Here is a 24930-nt window from a genome sequence, read left to right on the forward strand (position 1 = left end):
ATGGAAAGCTAACCTAAGGTTTGTGTTTTTATGGAGTGTACAGCAAAGAATAGCAGAGGATGTGCAAAAGCTTGTGTGTTTACAGTATAAACACACTGCAGGTAAAAACAGTTTTACATGATGAGTCTCCTAGCAGTGTTAATTAATTAATCAGTTAATTAACACTAGCTACACCTTAAAATCACAACACTTATCAACTAGAATGAGACAAGCATGTTAAGAGGCAAAATGATCCAGTTCTGATTACACCCTCCTAGTCATTATTAATGAGTCCAGTTTTAGGAACCCCCTTAACGGGAATGTGAAGGGATTTAGAGTAGGGTTACTATGTTGGGATGTTTCACCAACACTTTAATTTTACAGATGTCCCAGTGCTAGTTAAGTGTAGTAGTCTGCTAAAAAAAATATATATATATATTAGACTGGCTGCAAATTTTGACCGTCTTAACTGTTATATTTGGGCTTGCATAGGTTTTTCAGAAGTGTACTTTAGATTTATTCAGTGTAATTATATTGTTGACCGGCTTTTTAATTGGTGTTTCTATGGACTATTTACATGAAATAACTGTTTTGTAGTCTTTAAAATGTTTACTTAAACCAAAGTACTAAGTGTTAACAATGCAAGTAACATCAAGAATGAATTCAGTTTCTTCAGTCCATGGTGCACTGAAGCATTTGTTTACTGGTTTGAAAAATCTTTGAAGTTAGTTATGTAGACAGCTTTTACTACTGCTCATAAAAACGTATGCTATCCACTTGGCAGTGTTTCTAACAGCATGCCACAAAAGAAATCTCCATTCCAGTCGAGTGAGTGCGCTGACCCAGTGAAACAAAAGTGTCCTGTGGATGGCTCCATTGTTGCTCTGGGCAACCACAGTGCCCAGTCGACTTAGTTTGTTTGGATTCCTTCATGAGCTTGCGAGGACACAGACAGCTGGTAGGTGGCAGTCGGCATTTACCTCACGTGACTGCAGAATGTCCAGCTCCTCATCTGCGCGTCACTCAGTACAGATCCACGGAGCTTTACGTCATTGTCTGTCGCCTGTGTTAATTTACGGGCTAGGCCTTTGGCTAATTGTGTTGCCGATCACACTGATTAATGTTATTTTAGAGAGTCTGCTCTTGATAATCCAAAGTTTGGAATGATGGCTTAAGTGAAACTCACTGCTGAAGATGCCTCTAATCTATCAAAAATGGATAATGGGCCATGTGTTTGTTTATACAGTAGATGTATTTATAAAGAGTGTGATTGCCTCCCCAGTCTCTAATATAAGGATTGTTTGTTTGTTTTTTTTTGTAAAGCATTTTTGTTTAGCATAATTTCACAGTCACACATGCCTATTGGCATCACTGAAGTCAGAGCACTGGTTGGCACCTAGAATGAACAGACCATTCAACATGCTGCTGAATTCTCTGTTTTAGTTCTTGAGATAAAGTCGTTAATGCCATCTAGTGGCTAAGAAGGCAAGTTTATCCAGATAAATAAGAGCTTTGTTGTACCTACATTTACTAGCAAAAACAAGCTAAACCCGTTTAACATTTTTGCACAGAAAGTTGAACTTAGGAAGGAAACAAAATAGAACTATGAAGGATAGGCTATTTTCTTACAGTGAATGCCCAACAGCAATAGCATTCAAAACAAAGTCTGTGTGTAGCCTGTGTTGATCATTTAGCCCTTAGCTACACAAGTCCTTGGTTTGCTATCTAATAAGGTCCAGCTTGTTGTGAATTGTGTTCCAACATGCCTGCCTCATGTCAGTCCATGTCCCTACCCAATAGAATCATGTGGCTGTGCACTGTCACTGACCTGAGCAATGTCAATGTAGGGTTCAAAATCCAATTATATCCACCAAAGCTCCTCAGTCACATAAGCTGAGAGGGTACTAATCAAAGCAGGGGATGTGCTCAGTTGTCTGTTTAATGACTTGCAGAAGATGTTGAGGGAAACGCTGGCATTATTTGGCACAGCTGCTGAAAACTATTACCAAGTTTATTTATTGCGGAACGCTGAAGAGAACTATTTACAACCCTAAAGACCTGGACTAAAGCTACATATCTCTCCTTTTGCTGCGGTTTTCTGTTTACCACTGAGTTTTCAATCAGTAAGGTGAGTTGATGCCAGTAAGTTAGATACATTGCATTAAAATTAAAGTGAAATCTGTTTGTTTTTTTGTTTTTTTACAAGAAGGCTGTGTAATCTAGTGGGGATGATTACAGGCGCTGTAATCTAACAGGTAATTACAGTGCAAATTGGCTACCTAAGTCGAGCATGTTCTCTGGCAGCAGAAAAATACTTTGAAAACTTTTTAAAAAGTGGTAAAACTACAATTATCTTCTCTCTTGATTTTAACAGTGAATGTTACTCTGTGGTTTGTTTTTGTGGCATGTATTCAAATGAAAATGGCTATTTTTTCACACTAAAGATTAGTATTTTAGTATTCATCAACTCTCTTCACCTCCTCATTCTAGGATATCTCTTAGTCTGTCTGTTTACGTTCTATTCTTGTCGAGGCTGGAATGTGATCAGTATATGAGATGATGATATAAGATGCTGCTGAGAGATTTGTCTGACTGCACATTTCAGAGGCTTAAGGACCCATGTTTCACATGAACAACCTCTTGATAGACCTCCCTGCAGTGTTGCAGCTACATTTTGTAAAGGCTGTTGGGACTTCGAACATGTAGGTGGTATAATGTTAAATAAATGTTTGTTGCATAAGGATTATGCATTTTGGGTACTTGTACTTAAGAATACTGGTAACATTTGAAAAGCCTTTTCAGTCTTTTCTTTTAGGATTTTACTTCAAATGGATGTTTGCGAGCTTGTTACTGAACCCAACAAATGAAGAAGTGTATGCGAGTTGGGATCTTGAAAAACATTTTTTTTTTTATTTTATACAGACGGACAAGCTCCACTTTTCAGAGTGTGGGGATCCAGCCAACTGTGCAGCCACTGATCCAACAGTTGGTATGACATGCAGCCCAGGAATGTGTTGGTCATTACAGGCAGCTTACGCTTGGTCTGTCTCGGCCCTGTATCAGGGGTCTGATTGAGATGGTTGCTGAAAAAAGCCTTTGTATAGACCTTCAAAAACTATGAAAATAGCTCGGCCCAATGTAGCTAAGTCTTCTGTGCACTTTACCAGCTTTTTTTTTTTTTTTTTTTTTTTTTTTTTTTTTTTTAAGACTTCGTATCTAGTGTCACCTTTAATGAAGTTCTAGTGTTTCTAGCTGCTGCTTATTGAGCAAAGCCTATTAAATGTGATCCTGCCATTCTTATCAGATCCTTTTTTTTTTTTTTTTTTTTTTTTCCGCAGCACTAGGCGAATGCAATATGGCTAAATATTTTAATCACAGTGCTCTCATTTTCACATTACACGATATGTATTATTGTACAGTATTTTGACATGTGAACAAAGTGCTCTGGTAGTGCCAGATTGAGAGAGAACCTTTTGTTTTTTTTACCACATTTAATTAAAGCATATTAAATTTGCCTAAGATGTTCCATGTTCAAAAACTTCTCCATTATATTCTCAGGAAAGCATAATGTTTAACACAAAATCAAAGATTATTATATCGTCTGCCTCTACAGGGAACTTCTGGTCTGTCTGTCTGAAACGATCGTTCGTCTATTTGCTGTTCTTCTGTAATCTGATGTTGCCACTTGTTTCGATGGCATGGCAGTTTTTAATCAGATTCTAAACTTTGTCAGTCAGGCTCTTCTCGCTTATTATGATATTGCCTTCTTCTTATTGATGGTTTTTACAGGTTCTTTAGAGGCTGTAAAGAGGAGCACTGCAGGTTGATTATTTAAGGTACTAACCTGCTCTTAAAGCAGATGGCCCATGTCAGAACTTGAGACATCCAGTCTGACCGAGCAAGTCACTTGATCCATATGGGGAGGCTGAGGTCAGGGGGCATGTTTGGTGAAGTCTGGTGCTGCCTGAGACGGGCGCCCCACACAAGAATGAAGAGGGCAGCACTGGTGTCAAGAAGCTCAGTACATAGAAAACTTTCTCTGTACATAGTGCTTTTGAGAACCCAGTTGCGTAAGGTACCCCTTCTGCATTAAGACATTTTCGCTGATCTGGGGAAAAAACAATTACTATTGCTGATGACTACTGCTTAAGAAACCAGTACACTTACACACACACACGCTGCAAAAATTAACATGTTGCCATAGTAATGGAAGACATGTTGGACTGCCATTCAACAGGGGATGGAACAGCAGAGTTCAGCCTGCTCAACTGCATATTAACATACCATCCTTGAGCCAATGGGGAGGTGGAGGCTGCTAGATTACTTAAAGGGGACTGGCTGTGACAAAAGCCCCCTCCCCAAATCCTTCCAGGGGTAAAACCACCACAGTCCTGTAGAGATCTGCTCTAGCCGTAACACACAGAGACTTCATGCAGGTATTTAAACCAGCTTCATGAAGACTGCCGTTTCTTTTTTTTTTTTTTTTTTACTACATTATTCTAATGGAAACAGCAGATGTTTTTAAAAGGCTCTCGCTCTGACCAGGCACTGGTCATCTGTGGAGGACCTTTTGTTCAGCCCAGTCTTTGATGTGAATGTGGAATGCAGTGCCTGAGGAGTCCACTGCAGCAAACCCGGACTCACAAACTAGGATCTCCTTTTCTGGGAACCTAATTAGGAATGTTTCTCTTTGTGTTCATGTTTCCTTGAGGGTCCGCTTGGTGAGTTCAGAGACTTATTTTGTTTTGTTGTTTGCTTCTGCCTCCTTTGTTCCACATCTGTTCTGTTCTTCTATTTAACCATCTGTTACCTTGTTATCTTGGGCTTTTATAAAGTGGGACAGAATTTCACAGAGAATACCTGTACCCTCGGCATGTCCTCTTGAGTGGTTGAAGGGAGTCGTTGCAATGTGCAACCTGTTGCATGTGTATTCTGACCCGCATTATATTCAGGCCTGGTTTTCATACCAGGCACCATGCTGTACCTTGACCCACATAAGCAGCTGTGAATAGGCTTCAGGCTGTTATTCTTCTCAACTATTTGATAATCTGCAGAGATACCCCTTGTAAGCACAAAGGTAGCAGCAAACTCTTTATACACCACTGCGTTTTCTGTGGAATTTGGTATCCCCCCCCCCCCTCACCGACTGCCAGAGCTGATCCTCACTGAATAGTTTGCATGAAGGAATTGGATTGGCTGATGCCTTTTCAGAAGTGATTTGTTTGTTTTTGAACATGTCTCACTGTGAAAACAGTGGAAGGGGACTTTCCCTTCCTTGCCCCCCTCTTTGGCCTCCATTCTGCCTGGGCTCCACTGAACCAGTCCTCTGGCATATCTGTGCTGAACCAGCTGTAGCCCTGACAATACGTCTAATAAAGGGACCTACATTAGCATCTGAATGACTAGCGCCATGTGTGGCTAGCGCATAGACACTTGAAGCATTTGCACAGTGAAAGAGAACAGCAGGGAAACGATTTTTTGGGGGCTTCTTTTTCCTCAATTTGTCACTTATTCTCTTCTGTAGTTTTTCTTAATGACTTGTTGCTGCATTCAAGACAGTTTAATGTTTTATTTATTTTTGTAGTAATTGTAGAATTCAAGTTATATACTGAGATAACCGAGAGTTTTTTGAGGAAAAACCCTCATTGCTTTTGGAAAACCTAGTTTAAAAATATTACATTTACAAAGTTAAGTTGACTGTGGGGTTGTGACGATGAGGCAAGTGTACTGGATGAGTGTAAGTGGAATATTTAGTGTTAAACTATAGAGTAACCTGCAGAGGGAAGTCAAAAGCAAGGCTCACAGACGGAAGGTATTGGGACACCTGCGTGTTCATGGTTTCTGAAATAGAGTATTAAAGTGTTTATCCTGCTTTTGTTGAAGTAACTGTCTCCACTGTTAAGGAAAGGCGTTTTACTAGGTTTTGGATTTGCATTGCTGTAAGGAGCTCATTCAGTGACAAAAGTGTTTGTGAGGTCAGGGTGTTGGATGATCACCACCCCACCTCATCCTCAACTCTGTACTCCCAAAAGTATTAGAAGGCACACCATAATTTCAGAGAACACTTTATTCTCCTCTAGCTTTTTACGCAGGAAAGTAAAATCAGATCTCATCTGGTCATGCTGGGGGTGTATTTTAATGACAAGTGTAAACAGATTTCAGTCAAAGTATATCCACATTCTGTCCGGATATAAAAGGCATGTTAATACCAGATGTAAACAGGCCCTCTGATTGTTGTTAACAATTTCCAAAGCTCACCTTGAGAAAGCTAAATATTGACTAGTTATCTAAAATCTGATCTATATACTTTATATAGTTTCTGTGCACTAAAATGCACAGAAACTATATAAAGTATATAGATCCACATTTCCACATTTTAAATATTTCCTGCTGGACCAACTTCGGCTTTTGTGTGCCTGAGGCAGGCAGGCAGGCAGGCAAGCCCCATATTATTAGTCTCTACCAATGGTTTAAGGAAAGCAGCTAAATCCTTGGTTAAACAAATGTAAAATGCCGCTTATCCTGACTCTTCTTCAAATTGATGATACTTTAACACATTTCTCATGTTCACTAGCAAAATTATTAATTAACAAAATAGCTTTCTAAAAACAGCTAAAGAAACTTAACTTTGAATATTTACTTGCATTTATGTGTTTTACTACAATTGGTCGTTAAAGTGCTTTTATTTTTCTCTTTTTTCCACCACAAGATGTCTCCCTGTGCCTGTGTGATTCCTGTCATAGTTTGCCCAGTGACGTGTCCCGTATATGCATATTTGTAGAACGTGGCTGGGACAGACAACAGCTTGGAAAGAGTTAGATGTTGGCTGACCTAGTGGTGTGAGAGAGTTTTAGGCCCTTAAACCCCTGTGCCATGCTGGGCATGCTGTTGTTCCTCTGAGCCATATGGCTAACGTCTGAGTACATTGCTCCCTCGATGTCCATTTAATCATATTAAGCTGTAGGTACACGGCATTGGCTGTTATTTTTAAACTATATAGTTATCTGCAAAATAATGTGTGTCATAGATTTGCTGTGACTGTGGCAAGCATTGTCATTTTGTAATTTTGGTCATCCTGATTGTTGTGCCCTTTCACTGTTAGAGGCATTCTTGTTTGTCTTACTTAAAGGAGTAGCACTAGAGCCCCTATCCCGCAGGTTAGAGATTCAGTCTCTTTGTTCCCCTCCTTCTAACCCCCCCTTCAGGAGGATGAAAATGGTGGATATTGTAGCACAGAAAATGCCATCAGAGAGTGACGTTCATGTGGCCCGGAGCTTTCTTACGAAGATATTGCGAAGTTCAATGAGGTATGGTATAGGTGTAATCACTGGCTGACCCATCCTTTTTCCTGAACCATCCCATTCAGTCCAGTCACATCTGCACCATGACTCCATTTCTTTCTGTACAATTACATTGGTCATCTTTTCAAAAATTCCTTTTTTTTTTCTTTTTTTTTTCTTTTTTACATAAACTTCATGATTTGAACTAACTGTAGCTGATCTAGCTGTTCATTGTAGTTTGTGGTAGGTACAAAGTACACTGTTTTTCAATCATTACAGCAACTGTGTAACTTGCGTAATTCTGATATTGAAGTGTCTGCAATATGAATCTTTGAACAAATCACAAACAAAAATGTTTCACTGGGCTGTCTGAAAAGCATTAGATGTTACTGATGAGTTTTGGAAATCATGCAGACTAATCTTTAGTCCGGTCACATTAGGGTCCTTTTAATATTGAAATATATTGCCAGACATTTCACAATCATTATTATTATTTCATCCATATCATGTGGCCACACATCCTTGTGATTTCGTTTCGTTTTTTTTGTTAGGTTTTTTTTTTTTTTTTTGTGTGTGTGTGTGTGTGTTTTGAAAATTTGATGAGTTTGACATAGTAATATATTTCTGATTTGTGTCCTGCATGCTTTGCAGAAAGAACCGCTTTAAAGGGTATGTTTCAGTGGCATGATTGTTTCTGTACTACTGTGGTAGCAGGATTTAAAGAAGCTGTGAAATACCTGTAAGATTCTTAGCATGTTTTAGTAATTGGTAGCTTTGTTAACTGTACATTTCTGTTGTTTCTTTTGAATGTCAACCACTGAACAAATTAGAGATGAGGGCTTTGTTTTGTCCTTTGATACCATAATTATGTACATCATGTTGTGATATAGAAATATAGAAAATGTAGTTGATTTTGGCTGCTTGTTGATTTTATTTATTTATTTATTTTGTTTTTACCTGCTTCTTCCCTTCAGGAAAAATGAATCCATGAGCAGACCTCACTCCTGGCACGCCACCAAATTCAACGAGAACCAGTCCGAAACTGGCAAAACACCGCCCACACCCTCGGCAGTCTGGCAAACAAGATATGATGCAAGGTAGAGAAGCTTGTGTAAACATTTGTTATTCTTAATATAAATGGTTGGATTGAATATAATGTTGAATGAATAAAATTTATTTTTCTCTTTTCAGTTCATTTTCCTCCGACCTTACTTCTGGCTGGGACCAGACAAATTTGCGCAGAGTGTCAGACCAGTTCAGTTCCTTGGGCAGCATGGACAGCTTAGAGCATGGCTCACATCCCTATCCACCTGGCCGTCTCTCTCCAAGCAAGTCTAATGCAAATAGCGTTGAACATTTAGGAGGAGGAAAAAGAGACTCTGCCTATAGCTCTTTTTCAACAAGCTCAGGGACGCCAGATTATACGCTGTCCAAAAGCAACACTGCTTCCACAGAGAATATGTTGTACAAAGTAAACCAGTGGGACTCTGGAAATAGGCCTAACAATGGCAGGCACAGTCAGAGTATAAGTGAGAGCATGCGACATGATGACAGGATTGGATACCTGCAGCTACCTTCAGGGACCAATGGCCGGGAAAGTCCAAGAACAGAGGAGCAGCCAGGCTACCGCCATTCTAGTTCTGGAAGGTCCAGTGCTGGACCTGTTTGGCATATTCCAGACACAAAGAAGACTATGGCACCCTCACCTCCACCACCTGCACCTCCAGCTCGCAGTGATAGTTTTGCTGCTACCAAGGTACATGAAAAGGGTCTCGTTCCCACCTACCCAGAAGGTCCTGGGGTTCATGTTCAGCCAAAGCTTCAGGTGAAAGGACTAGAAAAAGCATCAGAGGTCTCTGAAGGTACTCAAAGAACTTACCATGCCAACGAGTCAGGTCTTGAATCTTGTCAAAACTACAACCCTCCACCCAAAGGTGATGCGCTTAATCCATATATACAGGCTGAGAGCTATAATCAACAAGCTGACCATCTAAACTCAAACAAGACATACTCGCTGTCCACCACTGATGTCAGAGTAGGGCATCCTTCTTACTCCCAGTTGCCCTACCATCAACGGCAGTACAGCGATGAAAGCACTTTCCGTGCTCCAGCCAGAACCTCATCTGCACCTAAGCCTCAGAACATTAGCAGCGGTTATAGCAGTATGCAAGAGTTACCCACCAACAGCCATGCTCAGCACTATAGCCTGAACCAGATTAGGAGGCCTGTTGCTTCACTGTCAAGCACCACAATCGACCAAAACTCTGACATGCAGAACTCCAGATATTACTGTGTCACATCTCGACAACACCATCAGGGGTTGTCGCAGGCATCCTTAGTGAGAGTAGAAGATTGGAAGGCTAATGCTACAGACGGACCTCACAGTGGAGAGAACAGAACTTTCTTAAGCTCTCAAGGGCTACATAAAGACAAGTATAGCACACCTCAACTACCACCTCACCTCCCAAATAACAAAGACAGCAATGGATATTACAGGCAGCAAGTTGACAGCCAGCATCGGGCATACACAGCAGTCAGTGATGATGCAGCAGCTAAAACATCAGAGGTTAGAGGAATCCAAAAGCAAAATGTTGTAACACATCCAGACACCCATTTTGTAAGTGAGCAGGGAGGAATTGCTGCGCATGTCCAGTTGAGAGAACCTTCCCAAGAACATTTGCTGACTAAAAGTGATACATCGATATGCCCCCAAAAAACCCCTTTGTTGCATTCACTTTCCCAAGAGAGCAGTCAACTGACTGATAACCAAGATGAGATGGAAAGTGGAAGTTCACAACAGGAGTCCATTGATCCCCAAACAGGTAGGCAGGTGCGACGTAGTGATCGCTTTGCCACCACATTGAGAAATGAAATCCAGATAAGGAGAGCTCAGCTCCAGAAGAGTCGAAGTGCAGCAACCTTGAGTGGGTCAGTTGAGACAGAGGAAGAATCTGCTTTCTGGAAGTCCACAGAAAACTGCCCTTCGTCCACTGATGGTGCATTCACTAGCGCCTATAAGGATCATCTAAAGGAGGCTCAGGCACGAGTCCTTAAAGCTACTTCTTTTAGAAGGAGAGACTTGGAGCCAGTGCTACTAGAGCACCCAGGAGCTTCAGTTCTATCATCTGTTCGGAAGGATACACCCTCCCTACCAAGTGTCTCTGAGGTCCCATCAAGCAAAGCTGCTTCAGGGGGTAACCAGGTGACACGCATATGTGGCCGAAAACGGTTTCCAGTAGAAAAGAAAGTACGGTCATTCTCTGAGCCTGATAAAATTAATGAAATGGGTGTTGATGAGGAGCCAACTGCCCTAGATAATACTGTGTCTTTAGTCAGTAGGCGAACATTCTTTGAGGCAAAAGGAAAACCTGCCTACCCTAAGCCCATGCCAAAGCAAAATCCACAAGTATCTGACGACCACAGGCTAAGTAAGCCTGGAGGAAAACCTCAAGCTGCAAGAAATGATACCCCCATGAATGATATCAGTGCTAAGGCAACAACTACTGAGAACATCCCGAATGAAGACCAAGATGGCCCGAACTCCTTGCAAAGACTGGGCACTTTCGCAGAATATGAAGCCACGTGGAAGACACAGAGAAAAGCAGTGGAACAAATGACATCTGGAAGGTACCACTCAGCAGATAACATCCTTGATTCTGGGGTGGAGGACCGAAATAAGCCCTCTTGTTTTCATGAAAGGTCACGATCTTCTCCTTCTGATGACTTCTATGGGCAGGTTAGTGTTCTTATTTTTGACATAATTACTAAAAATACATTCACACACCCATGTGTTCTTGTTTGTCAGATATGTGCAGATTTACAGTTGTTGTTTTTTGGAACGCTCTTTAGCTTTTGCCCTTGTTCAGACCAGTTTGCTAAATGAGTAATGTGAGAATAAAGGCAGGACATTGGTCAAACATTAATCCATGTCTACACACAAAGTCACACCCTCAGACAATGAGAAGCACACCACACATTAAAGTTGTAACTTGAATTGTTACATCATTTAATATGAGGCAAGAGCATGTGTTGATGCATACCTTCGGTTGTAGAACATGTATTGTTAAAGTTAAGCTGTATGTGCTGTGTTTTTCCTAGAACATCCAGGTACAAGGAAGGAAGTCAGCTGAGTACCCTCCACCTGAGAGAAAGCTCTCTGATCATGAACACTCTAGCTCAAGGTAAGTTGTGGGGTATTATTTGTATTTGTTCCACTTTTTGTTCCACATAAATAACTAAATAAATAAAATATCCAGCGCTATTAGGAATGGCCAAGAGGCCCTAATGGAAGTTGACATCAAAGTTATCCACATGTGCTTTTAAAATGTAAACAAAGTTAATGGTAATAGGTCTAACTTGCATGGCGTTGCTGTCTTTGTGAAACTGGGCCAGTACAATGACCTCTGCTGTTAGGCAATTCATTCAGTGCTAGCTTGGTCAGAGAGGAACAGTAGTCCCTTTGTGGACACCACAAGCCTGACTATAGTATGGCCTTGACCCAGCTGTGACAACACAACCATCCCTAGTGACTGGGGTTTATGTGGTGAGGAGATCACTGAGATGTAGGCATTTGAGTGTTGACCGATTTAATTCCGAGAATATTTTTGAAGTGCCGGTTGGAAACGGAGTTAAGGAAATGTTCCACTTTCGGTGGTGTTTTACCAGTCAAAGATACAGTGCTGCCGTACCGTATGTTTTTGTACGTGTTGTCAAGATGATTTGAGTCTGCTTTTTACATTTAGGAATAATGAATTGATTTCTGTAAATAGTTTTGTCTCCTCTGGGAAAATGTTGCATTTTGCCTCTTCGAGTCAATAAAGAGAAAGCCAGGTCCATCTGAAAAGGAGTATTTATTTTATGCCAAACTGAAAAGCTTTTAAATGTTTAATTTGATGAAGTCTGAAGCTTCAGCCACCATACAAAACCATCTGGATATCAAAACCATGTGATACCATGTAGGAAATAGAAGGCTTTTGTGTAGCTCTGCGCTGGGTTAATGCATTAACCTTGCACATAACTGAGCCAGTACAGGCTTGGTATGACTGTATTGCTGTACTGTCTGAGGAGTTGAGTCTCAATGCTGTGATGTCTTGTATATTTCTTCACTTGCTAAAGTAGAACCAGAAGCCCTTAAGAGCTTATACGGATGTGTACCATCTCTCTTTTTTTGCCATTGTTTTTGGTAGCTAATTGATTTATGTAAACGTTCCTGGCAAAGAGTCCTAGGGAGTGTGTCTCATTGATAGGCTGGTGACAACTGATGACAGTTGGTGTCACTTGCTCTGTTATTTTGATCTAATTTAGTCAGTCACTGACAAGTAAAATAAATGCTGTCACATCAGAGAAATTTATGAGGTGTATTATGTAATGGTTGTAACTGTTGCTTGTGTGTAATGAATCAGATGACCTTGCAGGCATCTTCATTTCTTCTCTTTCATTCTACATATGTTGTACTTGCAGGCCTTCTTCATTCTTTCTATCTCCTTTTGGGTAAAAGTAAGGGGTGGTTCACTTTAATGAGCATGTTGCCCACTAAACCCTGCATCCATCATCTAAAGCTTGTTAAATTGCACCCTATAAAATGCTCATGTCTTCTCCTGTCTGTAATTAAGGTGTTGTGAAGAGCATGTTTACTGTCGAGACCGTCCACAAGTAGCTTTGAAGCTAAACAGTAAGCAGGTTAAATTAACTTCTCATATTCACCTGTGACTTCTACCAGGTAGTGAGGCACACAGTAAATATTGTTGGATATAAATGACTCATTGTTCTCATACTCCTTTTTTTATTATTAAACTAACATTTGTGTCCTAGAATCACAAATGTCTTTGACAGTTTTCTGAACTACATGTAGTTTTGCCTTTTTGTTCTTGGTGAAACAGAAAGGACTTTGCAGTGAAACTCGCGCAAAGGTGTTAAGTGTCTAGTTAGCCTGTCGACGTTGACTTCACTGTAGAATATGACTTAACTTGCATGACAAAAGCTAGTGTTAAGTAAATCCAGGGTAGAGCCAGCAGCCCCACCCAGGTGAGCTTACACATACAGTGCTCCAGGAAGCACCTGTCACAGCAGACACTCAGATGTGTGCAGACCTTTCTGTACTATGAGATTACCCAGTCGGCCATGGTGAGTAGAGTTTGATTCCTGGTCTTAATCCGTAGGTTTAAATTCATTTGGATTGTCAGCTTTTATTTTCTTACCTTCTCAAGTTTAGTAGTAAGCAGTACGTCTTTTTCTTTGGGATCGTTTGCTTGTTTAAAGGGAGAAGGTGGAGATTGCTGTTGATACTGAGTTGCTATGGAGTAAAGGCAGTGAAGATTAAGTAATGCCTACATTAAACTTGTGAGTGATTGTAGGACTACACTAAAATGTTTATTTTCTATGAGGTTCTTATTAGAAGGTGAGAATTATGCATTGACCAGAGTGATTAATGGTTTGTGTTTTTTCCTGACTTTGTGGACTCTGTGATTACAGACTGTTGACACTAAATGGGGAAAACTCATGCATGTTGGCGATAAATACATGTATTCTGCTCGATGCATGTAAAGTGTTGAAGTAGTTAAGTAGCGTAGTGAGCTTTGGCATGTTAATAGCTCTGGCATTTTATTTATTTATTTATTGTATACGTTTCTGCATGTACTAACTCCCATCGCTTCTGTTTCATTGCCTCTTTCCTGTATTCTTTTTCCTTCTTGTTCCTTTCTTTTCTATCCTTCAGTCAAAATCCCACTTCATCTCTATCTATGGAGTACGGCAGCTGGTTCTTTGTGCCTGACAGGTACTTGAACTTTATGAAAAAATAAATTGTGGATAAGCCGTCTTTGTGCATTATGGTAGTTACGGTTGCCTTGAATCTTATTTCAAAAAGCCTTTCAGAAAGTGAACTAGTGGGCACAGTGGTATAAACTGTAATATTTCTGAATTTGATTGCTTTTCCTTGACATTTGTCAATCCATGCAGTCTTCAAAATTCATTTATTTCTTATTTCTACTACAATTTATACCAAGCAGGGAAAGTTAATTTAATGTATTTAGTAAGAATAATTTAGGCCTCTCTGATCTTCTGTTCCTTCACAAAACACTTCTACACAATTTGTAAAGTGTCCTTCTCTGCTGCTACTACTTATAAATCTAAAAACAGTGACAGAAAAAGGGCCAAAACAATTGAAGAGAAGTGGGAGAAGCATTCTCTTGGCTGGAGACTGCAAGGGAAAGAGCATTCATTATCCAGAGCATGACAGGCTTGTGGGAACAGAAATATGCAGAGTATGACAGCCAGCCTGAGAGTTACCATGGAGAGATGGTGAAATGTGGGAGAAATGTGTGCTCTCCTATCGATTTACACAACACAGTGGCGCTTTGTGCACTACAAATGACAAAAGCATTCACAGTTTCACCCTTTGATGTGTGTGTGTGTGACTGGCTGAATGCAGAGCCAGCACGGGCATTTGACTCTGCCCTGAGCAAGTACAGAACTGTCTTGTATGTCTTACTCCTCAGGTTAAATGAAGGAGAATACAGCGACTTAGCATCTAAGCAGAACCCACCACCATCACTTTCAGTTGAAGGAGACCCGAAGAGAAACCTCTCAGGCCCTCTGCCAGCCCATCATAAATCTCCTCCCAACCCTGCTGGCCTTTCCTCCTACTTGCCTGACCACAGCATCCTCCCTGAACCCTCCTTCGTCACCAAAAGCAAGGGCTCGATTTCTCAGAGACCTCCCCTGCCCCGTCTGGACAAGTACAAATGCCTTGAGACTACGCCTTCTTTCTCAAACTCTCAGGGTGGAACCACTTCTTACTCTCCTGTTAGCGACACCACCCCCACCCCTGTCCCCACCCAGGTTTTCTGGAAAGACCTAGAGGATAACGGAGTTTCAGAAAGGGAGGAGGAGCAACAACTGGAGATCGCACCTCTTGCCCCTCCCTCCCCTCCCTCCCCTCCTGCTCCGCCTGTCCAACAAGCCACTGACCTGTCCCGGCCCACCATGGACGGGCAGCGCTCTCCGTCGCCACAGTTTGCTCCCCAGAGACTGACTGACAAACCCCCGGTGTCCATCTCTCTTCAAGATGAAGCTGCAGGAAGGTAAGATTTATTTCCAGATTTGTTTACGGTTTTGTTTTTTTTTTAAGCATAGTGCAGAGTTGGTGCTTTTTCCACTGGCAGACCACAGCTTAGCTTTTACTTCTGTTACTTAAAATGATCACTGGAAACTGTCCCATGTTTCAGCCCAGTAATTTAATGACACTGCTCTCCTTATTATATTCAGTCCTGTACAAGAGACTTATTCATATGCTTCTGCCTACTGAATGCTTCAGTAGTTTAAATTCAGCAAATGTGAATCACTACTAGACTCCAGAAAAGAAAAGTAGTATACAAGGTTTTGAGAATCTCTCTTGCACTGTCTGTTTTCTTTTGCTGAGCAGAAGTATTTTTGTGCAGCACTTTCTAGTTCCCAGAAATCCTTTCATGGGGAGGAGTCCAGAGGTCGGAGTATGCCATTATGTTGGGCATGGGGGAAAAAAAACCGGTCATGTCATATGACTTTTAATCAGCCGGCGTGTATGGATATGCTCACTGTAACTGCAGTCGCTATTTGAAATTCTAAGACTGTGGTTTTTCTGTGTATACAACTCAATTTTTGAAAGCTTTTTTCCCCAAATAGTTGATGTTTCGTTTCCAGTTGACTCATGAAAGTAATATTGTTTCGAAAAAGTCATATTTTCCAGGATGTTTTTTGTATTGCGGTCTGCATGTTTGATGGCAAGCAGCTAGTGTGCTTTGTTTGTCTGAATAAACTTGACCTTCTCAATGTTTATTCTGCTTTTGGGTGGACAGGGTGACTGATGACAACACCACAGTGAAAAAAGTGCCCATCAAGATTGTCCGCACTGAAAGTAACACAGGGAAAGAAAGTCGACAGTACCTTCACCCAAGCAACGATAACCTTTCCAGCTCCCACGGGTCTACAGTCTCATCTCTCTCTTGCTTGGCAACCCCTGAGCAGTCGTCCTCTCCGTTCTGCACATATACACGCCAAAGAGACCAGGAGCCCGAAGTAGGAGACACTGCTATGGGCAATCAGAAGGAACAAGAACCTCACAACGTTGCTGCAGAGCCCCAGGATCAACAATGCCTGCAGAGAGGCCAGAATGTCGATCAGAACAGTAACGGAGTCTCCTCAGCTGGCTTTAGTGCCTCCATCCATTCTGAGGAGGATGAGAAAAGGGAGGTACTGGCCAGGGACATTATTGACAAAGATAGGTCTCTGGCTGACATTTTAGACCAGAGTAAAATGAGGACCACTATGGACCTGATGGAAGGAATTTTCCCCCAAGGAGAGCAACTGATGGAGGAAGCTCACCAGCGCAGAAAAGTTGTGCCCAAGCAAGCCTCGTCACGCAGCTCTGAGGACAGGTCAGTCCTATTTCCATCCATCCCCCAGCCATATTCCATACAATACATCAGGTAATCAGATTTTTATTGTATGCCATATGGGTGTTTGCAACAAACACATGCAGACATACAAAACCTACATGGGCACATATTGTGCAGACCTGGCAGAACGGAAAATATTTTGAGCTTTTTCAGACTGCAAACAGCTGAGAATTTAATTTAGGGAATGTTTTTATTGGCATTTGATGGTATACAACATCCTCCAGAGTTATTATGCATGCATGCTATATGGTATATCCATGTTAACAATGAATGTTTCTAAACTGTGGCCCCCTGCTGGTTAAAACCTAAATGACAGTTCCTTAGTATTTTTACCTTTTTACCTGCACTTTAGAAAAACATGTTCACAAAAGATGATCTCCTGAGAAGTAGATTATGTCCTTTAGAAGCATATTCATATTTATTCATTCATTCATTCATTCATTCATTCTTTATATTTCTGATTCCTCAGGAGGGAGGATGACCCTGTGGCATCAGTGGCAGCTCTGGTGACCAGCTCAGCTTATTACAGCACCTCAGCTCCCAAAGCTGAGCTACTGATTAAAATGAAGGACATGCAGGAGCAGATTGTGGAGCTTGACTCAGAGGAAGAGCTTGAAGAGGACAACGACAGTGAACTTGCCAACAAGAAGGTAGTGCCCTGTCTCCCAACTTCAATTGCAGTGGCTTCCAATTTTTAAATATTTCCTTTTATTCTATTTTTTCCAGTTTTTAAAGTCACTACCCCCTCAGACATAAAGGGAATAGTTTAGTAAAAATCAAATTTACATGATTCATCAGTTGCCCCAGATGAAGTCAATCGGCCAAGATGTGGTATCTAAAGTTGCTTTTTTTTTGTTTTGTTTTGTTTGTTTAGCGCAGGAGATGCTAGGCTAACATTGCTAACAAAACATGTCTCGACCTACTCAGAATGCATCCAGATTTTCATTCTTATGCAGACAAATTTATGTGGAATAGCATGGTATGACAGATGTATATACCATACCACCTATATAAAAAAAAAATTAAAATAAACTTGTTTGATCTTACCCTTTGCGTTACCGTCCGGTTTGAAGGCATAATAGGACTATAACTCTGTAAAAAAAAATGTTTACATGAGGTCTGTCCGTTTAACCTTTTTTTTAAAAAACTTGTTTACGTAACTTTTTGTTATATTTATGGTGCAAATATACTAAGATGTATGTATTTATGTATATATGTATATATATGTTTGTACCAAGATAAGATAACAGAACCTCTCAGAGGTAACAAGCTAAATTCTGGATTTAGCAATGTTACTCTAGATCCGTCTTATCAACTGTCCTGGCAGACTGAGTACATCTGGGAGAAGGGGTAGATAATCATAAATCATGTTAAAAACAAGAAGTAATAAACTTGTAAACAATTTAACTCTGTCCTCCATTTCTTCTGTGCGTTCAATGCATAGAAGTGGCTGGAATGAAATGCCGCCTTTTTTAATGTAGGCAAAATGACACACAGCAGACCCTGTTCTAGCATGACCGTGATTATGCGACTAATGGAGAAAAATAGAAAGAAATTCATTGATGTATTACACTTTTTCACATTTCTTTTTTATATATAAATAAATGTACTCTCAACATTGTACCTAGTTGGGAACTCTACTACATTAAGCCTCTCTGTCCTTGCTTGCTGCTTAAGGTGGTGCTTAGGCAGCTGTTACAGGTTTTGCAGTGACGCTATTTTGAAACAAAGTAACCTGAGAAAGTGGAATAATATGAGTGAAAACTGATTGATCCCAGCATGTCAGTACGGGCCTGTGAAAAACTGATTCTGGGAAACTGTATGAAGTTCATTGGAAGTAAATGAGCCATGTATTTGAAAAAGCTTTCTCTGTCATTCCAGAAATGTGGTGTCTTTTTTTTTGTTGTTTTTTTTAAATATTTAGCTGGTTCTGTCAGGGGAGTAGCAAAAATGTGCAACGATATTGGCCATTGTGTTTACTTGTGTGTATTTTATCAGAGATATTGATTAGCAAGTCGCTCTGTTCTGTTATCCTCGCCTCCAGCAGAGAGCAGACAAGAGGATTCTGAGAGTAAACGGCGACATCTTTATATTCAAGCGATATATAAGATTTGTAGCTTGTATTCCAATGCAAGACAAACTAAAGCCACCTCGCAACATGTGCGTGTTGCATCTGTTGTGAAACCCAAAAGCGTCACCTTAAGGTTCCACACAGTCATTCAAACCGTGCCTGACCTCGCACGTGGCTGCAGAAACGCTGTAAAATCGTATGTAGAAATCGTATTTTTATGATCTATTTCTATTTGTATTCCGATAGTAAATGTCTTTCTTTTTTTTCTTTTTTTTATCATGTCTGTCTCAAACTCAACCAAAGCTACTGTAAAATGTGTAAAACGTGCAAGCCTTTTGGGTAAAGACTTATGTTATACATCACTGTATAATGAGTAGCATAACACCGCCACCAACGGACAAAAGGTGATTGGTCTGTCTTTATATTACAATGGTATTACATAGAGAATGGTCACACATTACTCTGATGTTTCAGTGGAAAGTTTGTCTCCCTTTGTGTTTTTTTTTGTTTTTTTTTTTGCTGATTTGATCCATGGTATTTTGTCTTTAAGCAGTGAGCGATCAGAGCTTAACAACGTGAACAAGCCGATATGTCGTCTTTGTTTAAAGCATTGGTTTTATTTTTTATTTTATTGTTTTTACGATATTTAAACATTTTATATTACAATTCTTATATATTCTGAATATTCTTAATTATGAAAAGTTCATTATTCTTTTAAAGGATGTAATTGGATTATTATGATTTATTTTATCATTATATGAGTGGCATATAATGCCACTCATATAAAGTTTTTGGGAATTTCCCCACTGCGGGACTAATAAAGGACTATCTTATCTTATCTTAATGCTCTTAAAATAAATATTGTTTAGCACAATTATTTCTTGGACAGTTTATTGTGACATGCCTATAAATTTCTGTTTCAGCCTTTTTTAGGTTATATTTCGTTCTAGGTTATAATGATGTAGAGTATACAAGAAATGCACTCCAGTAACTTTGCTCTCTCCTTTTTGCAGCATGAGCTGATTGAGAGCCTTAGCAAGAAGCTGCAGGTGTTACGGGAGGCTCGGGAGAGTCTACAAGAGGACATGCAGGACAACAACGCCCTGGGAGAAGAGGTGGAGGTTACCGTGCAGGCCGTCTGCAAACCAAACGAACTGGAAAAGTTCCGCATGTTTGTGGGGGACCTGGACAAAGTGGTCAGTCTGCTGTTGTCTCTGTCTGGACGTCTGGCCAGAGTGGAGAACGCCCTCAACAGCCTTGAGGAGGATGCCTCAGTGGAGGAGAGGGTGAGGATACAGAATACAAATAACAGACTGGATTGAATTTGCTGATAACTTGGCATGTAATGTAAATTGATCTAATGCTGCGCTTACATGCTGGCCTTGAGAAACAAGAGCATATCAGGGCATCAGATCGATGACTGCTAATGCATAAAGACTCGCTCTAAAAACACTTAAGTTCAATTCACACGACAATGGATTAATGAAACATGAAGTTGGTGTAGAGGCAGCCTAACTCCAACACTTAAAAGTGATGGTTGTGTTATTCCTTTACTGTTTTGGCTCTTTCCACAGCAAGCAAAATACAGTTTTTGTGCGCAATGCAGAAAATGCAGAATATCATTTGGAAAGAATATGGAAAACCTTTTTATTTGGCAGTGAAGTTTTTGAATTAATTTTTATTTTGTAACTCTAATGAACATCATTGTACCATGCACTGGACCTAATATGTGGCTAGTGTAGCGTAATGTACACTACATTGCTAAATTATCACACATTGCCTTAAGCTAGGTGTTGCTACGTTATTTCAAGCAGACTTGCTTATTTTATTCCAGATGCTTTGTGTCATGATCTACTAAAATTAACAGAAGTGCATAGCTGGGAAAAGCAGGAGTACAATTCATCTAAAGCTTTGACTGGTCTTCATATTAACAGTGTAGTGACAGACGCTCAGTTTATGACGAATGTGATTTAGGCCTGCAGTTTGTACCTGCAGTAATGCTAATTGGTAAACTTCTATTCATATATATTGTATGAGCTCATATATGAGCACTGAAGAAGCAAATCTGTCTTAGCATGAGTTACATCTTGTTGTTCTGTCTCCTCCACAGCGCACACTGACAGAGAAGCGTAAGCTGCTGATCCGCCAGCACGAGGACGCCAAGGAGCTGAAGGAGAACCTGGACCGCCGCGAGCGTTTGGTCTATGACATTCTGGCCAGCTACCTCCAAGAGGAGAGCCTAGCTGACTACGAGCACTTTGTTAAAATGAAGTCTGCCCTCATCATTGAGCAACGCAAACTGGAGGACAAGATCAAACTCGGAGAGGAGCAGCTCAAGTGTCTGATGGACAGTCTACCTCCAGACCAGAGGATGCTCATCTGAGGACCGTGATCCTCACCTCACTGCTGCAGGAGGATGGAGCCTGACAAGTCTTGCATTGTTAAGTGCTATTGACTTTTAAGTAAAATGTATTCTGGCCATATTTAAAGTACTGATTCTGATGAGACTCTCTGCCATTGCTGAGACCCTGATGGTGCTGGGCGCTTTCAGAATTCTCTCAATCAGCATTTATGAACACTGTGTGAACATTGCCGTATCGCTTTTTGGCTGTTTTAGGACTCGTCTAAGTTTAACTCTCCTTGGGCTTCGGTCTTTTCAATCCTTTATATTATGTGAATTTAAAAAAAAATACTGGAAGAAAGTTGATTTCTCAAAGCGCTTACCGTAATGGACCATGTTGAGACCATGGTTCTGGTTGTATGGTGTTCCAGGGCAGTCCACTACATATTAATCACGTTGTCTTTCTTTCTGCAGTGTCTCTGTTTAACCACTAGTGGGCAATCAAAGATGATTCTTTGATTCTTTTTTGCCTCAACCCATAGCACAAACTACTTTTTACTCCTCTCTCCCACAGTAGCATAAACCTATAGGACTCTAACTTGACCATTTACAGCTTATGTTTGTAACATTGGTCTCATTATGTTTCATTTGTTCAAGTTGAAGTTCCACTTACTTCAGGAGGTTTTAACTTTCAAATGATTTTTATTATGGTGCATTATTTCATATAGCATTGGTTCCTGTACTTGTAATGCTGAAAATAATTCCATGAAGTTTTTTAGTAATTTATTGTAGGCCTTTAAATCTGTAAATAAAGCTAGGGTAGGCTAGTATTTTACTCGTTTGCTTAAGCTTTCCCTTTAGCCTACATGCTTTTTTTTTTTTTTTTTTCCCCCTAAATATAGAAATGTATCTCCGCACTTTGAAGTGTAACATTTACATTTAGAGCTGCCTCAACATATTGCTTCATTTAAAGTATCTGAGAGACTTGCCTGAGCAATACAAGATTTGCTTGCTGAGGACTGAACGCTTGTCTATAAAGTACTGGCTGCCTTTTGCTCAATTTTGTGTCTGTGATTTTTTTTATTTTATTTATTTTTTTATATATATTTTTATACACACACTGATGAAGTGATCCCTGAAAAGCTTTAAAGTTATAGACATTTTATCCTTTTGAATGGGTGTATTAATTTATTTTTATACAATTTAAGTAGGAAGAAAAAAAAGCAAAGCTGCACAGTGCAAAGTTTGGGCACCCCAAGAGATTGTTGTTCTCAGATCATTTGTACCAAGCTCCTCAGACCATAATTAGCTTTATAAGCTCAAAAGCTCACAAACCTCGTCAGGAAATGGCCAACTTTCAAAAGCTCATAACCTGACTCCTCAAACCTTTAAAATCCTTCAAACCTTCTAAACAATCAGCAATCACCGTCTAAGAAGCTGCCTAGCACTAGGAGCTAGGAGAAAGCTTTAAGAAGATGGCAAGGTGTTTTGAGGTTGCCATTTCCTCAGTTTGTAAAGTATGTGAGAAATGGCAGTTGATTTCAGCTTGTTCAAGAAAACTGCTTGTATAATTGCTAGAAAGGCTAAACAGAATCCTCTTTTGTCATTCTTTTAAGGATGTTTTAGCAGACATATGAGTGGTGGTGCACTGTTCTACTGTGCAGCAACATCTGCACGAATATGGACTCCTTGGAAAAGTCCTGTGCCCTCACCTCAGAATCCTGCTTTGAGCTTGTGGTTCAGCCAGTGGCACAGGGAATATTTCACTGGTAGGGTGAAAAATGAATTCAGCAAATTCTGAAAGCAAACATTACAATAAAAAAAAGTTAAGAGGATGGCTTCTGCAGCAGGATAATAATCCTAAACACACCGTGTTAAAATATGCTGTGGACTCCATCTAAAGGCACAAGCTACAGGTTTTGCTATGGCCCTCACAGCATTCTGTGGATAGACCTCAGAAAGGTGCAGCATCAAGAATCTCCTAGAACCTAAAGCCTTTTGCAAAGAAGAATAGGCGGAAATCCCCCAAACAATTAAAAACTCTTTGCTGGCTACAAAAAGCGTTTACAAGCAATGATCCTTGCCAAGAGGGTGATACTACATACTGAACATGCACGTGTTCTCTTTCCTTAATGATGGAACCAAGCCAATCACGGTTCACTCTTGTTCTCCATGTCCAAGCAGAACACAACATGAACACTCCCACGTTCCAGGATAACCCCTGTAGGATGCACAGGTCCATATCTGTGTAATTAGTTTAACAGACCTGGTCGAACGCTAGGATTTCTTGACCTACCAGCAGAATAACCAGACCCCAATTCCACTTCTCTATTTGGAACAGCAGGTGAAATCCAGGTAGCCTCTGTGTGTACTTGGTTAGTGGAGGAGTGGGCTAAAATGGACGTAACTTCTGGTGACTGGTGAAATTCTTACCTGATGGAATTAACCTTGTCATTTAAACAAGGAGATGCCTAACAAACTGTTAGAGAACCAGAGGATCTACTGGTGTTCTGTGATATTTATCAGCCTGTTTTCCACACTACCAAAGTAAGAAGAATATGTTCATGTGTGAAGAGAGGAATACGATGGATGTTGAGTTGTTTTTTAATGATACACTGCAGACATGGCATGTGGAAGGATCCTCATCATATGCAGACAGAAGCACGGTCATTTTCAGATTTTCCAGAAATCTGCAGGATGCGTCCACGTAATCTTTTAATGTGTGGCTGGAGTGCAGAAGCAGCAGATAGGAAATGCCAAGTCATTTCAGAGCAGTGTTTAACCCAAGCACCTTTTCAAGCTCTCTGAGCTCTGGAGTGCCATACCAGAGACATCTCAAATAACAGGGGGTGTTACAAGAGATCGTTATCTTACAGAAAACAGTGGATAAACAAGCAAGAGGAAGTGATGGATTAAGGAAAAGTGAGGTTGCTAAATACTGAAGACTTTACATCGTGACTGCCAGAAAATAGAGATATGTGAAAATGAAAATATATGAAAAGCCTTTTAAAGGTGTTCAGGTTCTTTACCAACCCTTTACAGCTTGAACCATTTAAAAATTGCCAGAGATTTCTTTTAATTATTTAAAAAGTTTATTTGAGCTTTTGACCAATTGTTTAAAAAAGAAGAAATTGCAGATATGACTTTCATTCTGTACCATAGTTGATCAATCAAAAAATTGTGTTCATAGCAGGTTATTGAAAAATAAAATGCTGAACCTCTTATACTCTAACTTAAAATAAATGTATTTCCTCATTCTCTTTTTGCTGTTTATATATTATAATTAATCATTAATTTAAGTTATTTACTCTTGTCATTTTTACATTGAGATGGCCGAGGTCTTAGAAACTCAGTGTAAATGATACTCAAATATGAGACACATGGCTTTAAAGAGTTAAAGGTTCCTCACACTCACATCTCTGTTATGAACACGGTTCTTAATCGTACCAAGTGTGTTTTTTTCCTATGGCATCGCTCAAAGAACCCTTTGAATCACCATTATTTTTAACTTGGTTTGTGCGAGTGTAAAATCATTTGTTGTGACAGTGGCACTGAGTGGCCCTCTAACTCTTAAATGCTTTGTGCATACATCTATATCTCTCTAAAGTCTCCCTCATTCAAGGCTACAGGGCCTATAAATGCTGTAGTATTTAACAGAATTTTCTAGACTCATGTGAGCATTCCTTCTCGACTGCATTCCCGAGTTCCATTCCTGACTGACTGTAGTGGGTATGGTGAATCAATCATTAACTGTCTTTTTCATATCAGGTCTGAGAGGCGTGTTGTTAAACTTCAGGTGATGTGAAGTTCAGTTCAGTTCAGCTC

At 40.2% G+C, this 24930-nt stretch overlaps 1 protein-coding gene across 5 annotated transcripts in view; it reads left to right on the forward strand.

Annotated features, from left to right (window-relative positions):
* The window catches only part of shroom2a (shroom family member 2a), a 36984-nt gene extending 14819 nt beyond the window's left edge, over nucleotides 1-22165 (forward strand). For 2 of the 5 annotated variants that reach the window (XM_072684218.1, XM_072684219.1), the window contains exons 4-13: nucleotides 7185-7286; nucleotides 7911-7928; nucleotides 8234-8356; nucleotides 8451-10995; nucleotides 11358-11440; nucleotides 14756-15340; nucleotides 16094-16672; nucleotides 17163-17343; nucleotides 19778-20050; nucleotides 20875-22165. In XM_072684218.1, the coding sequence (XP_072540319.1) occupies nucleotides 7185-7286; nucleotides 7911-7928; nucleotides 8234-8356; nucleotides 8451-10995; nucleotides 11358-11440; nucleotides 14756-15340; nucleotides 16094-16672; nucleotides 17163-17343; nucleotides 19778-20050; nucleotides 20875-21147 (4762 nt within the window). In that variant the 3' untranslated portion in view covers nucleotides 21148-22165. Of the gene's footprint in view, nucleotides 1-4620; nucleotides 4701-7184; nucleotides 7287-7910; nucleotides 7929-8233; nucleotides 8357-8450; nucleotides 10996-11357; nucleotides 11441-14755; nucleotides 15341-16093; nucleotides 16673-17162; nucleotides 17344-19777; nucleotides 20051-20874 lie in introns of those variants that run through there. The other 3 variants (XM_072684222.1, XM_072684220.1, XM_072684221.1) reach the window with 3 other exon arrangements.
* The last annotated feature ends 2765 nt before the right edge of the window (nucleotides 22166-24930 follow it).

This window comes from Salminus brasiliensis, chromosome 7 (assembly GCF_030463535.1).
Source record: "Salminus brasiliensis chromosome 7, fSalBra1.hap2, whole genome shotgun sequence".
NCBI lineage: Eukaryota > Metazoa > Chordata > Actinopteri > Characiformes > Bryconidae > Salminus > Salminus brasiliensis.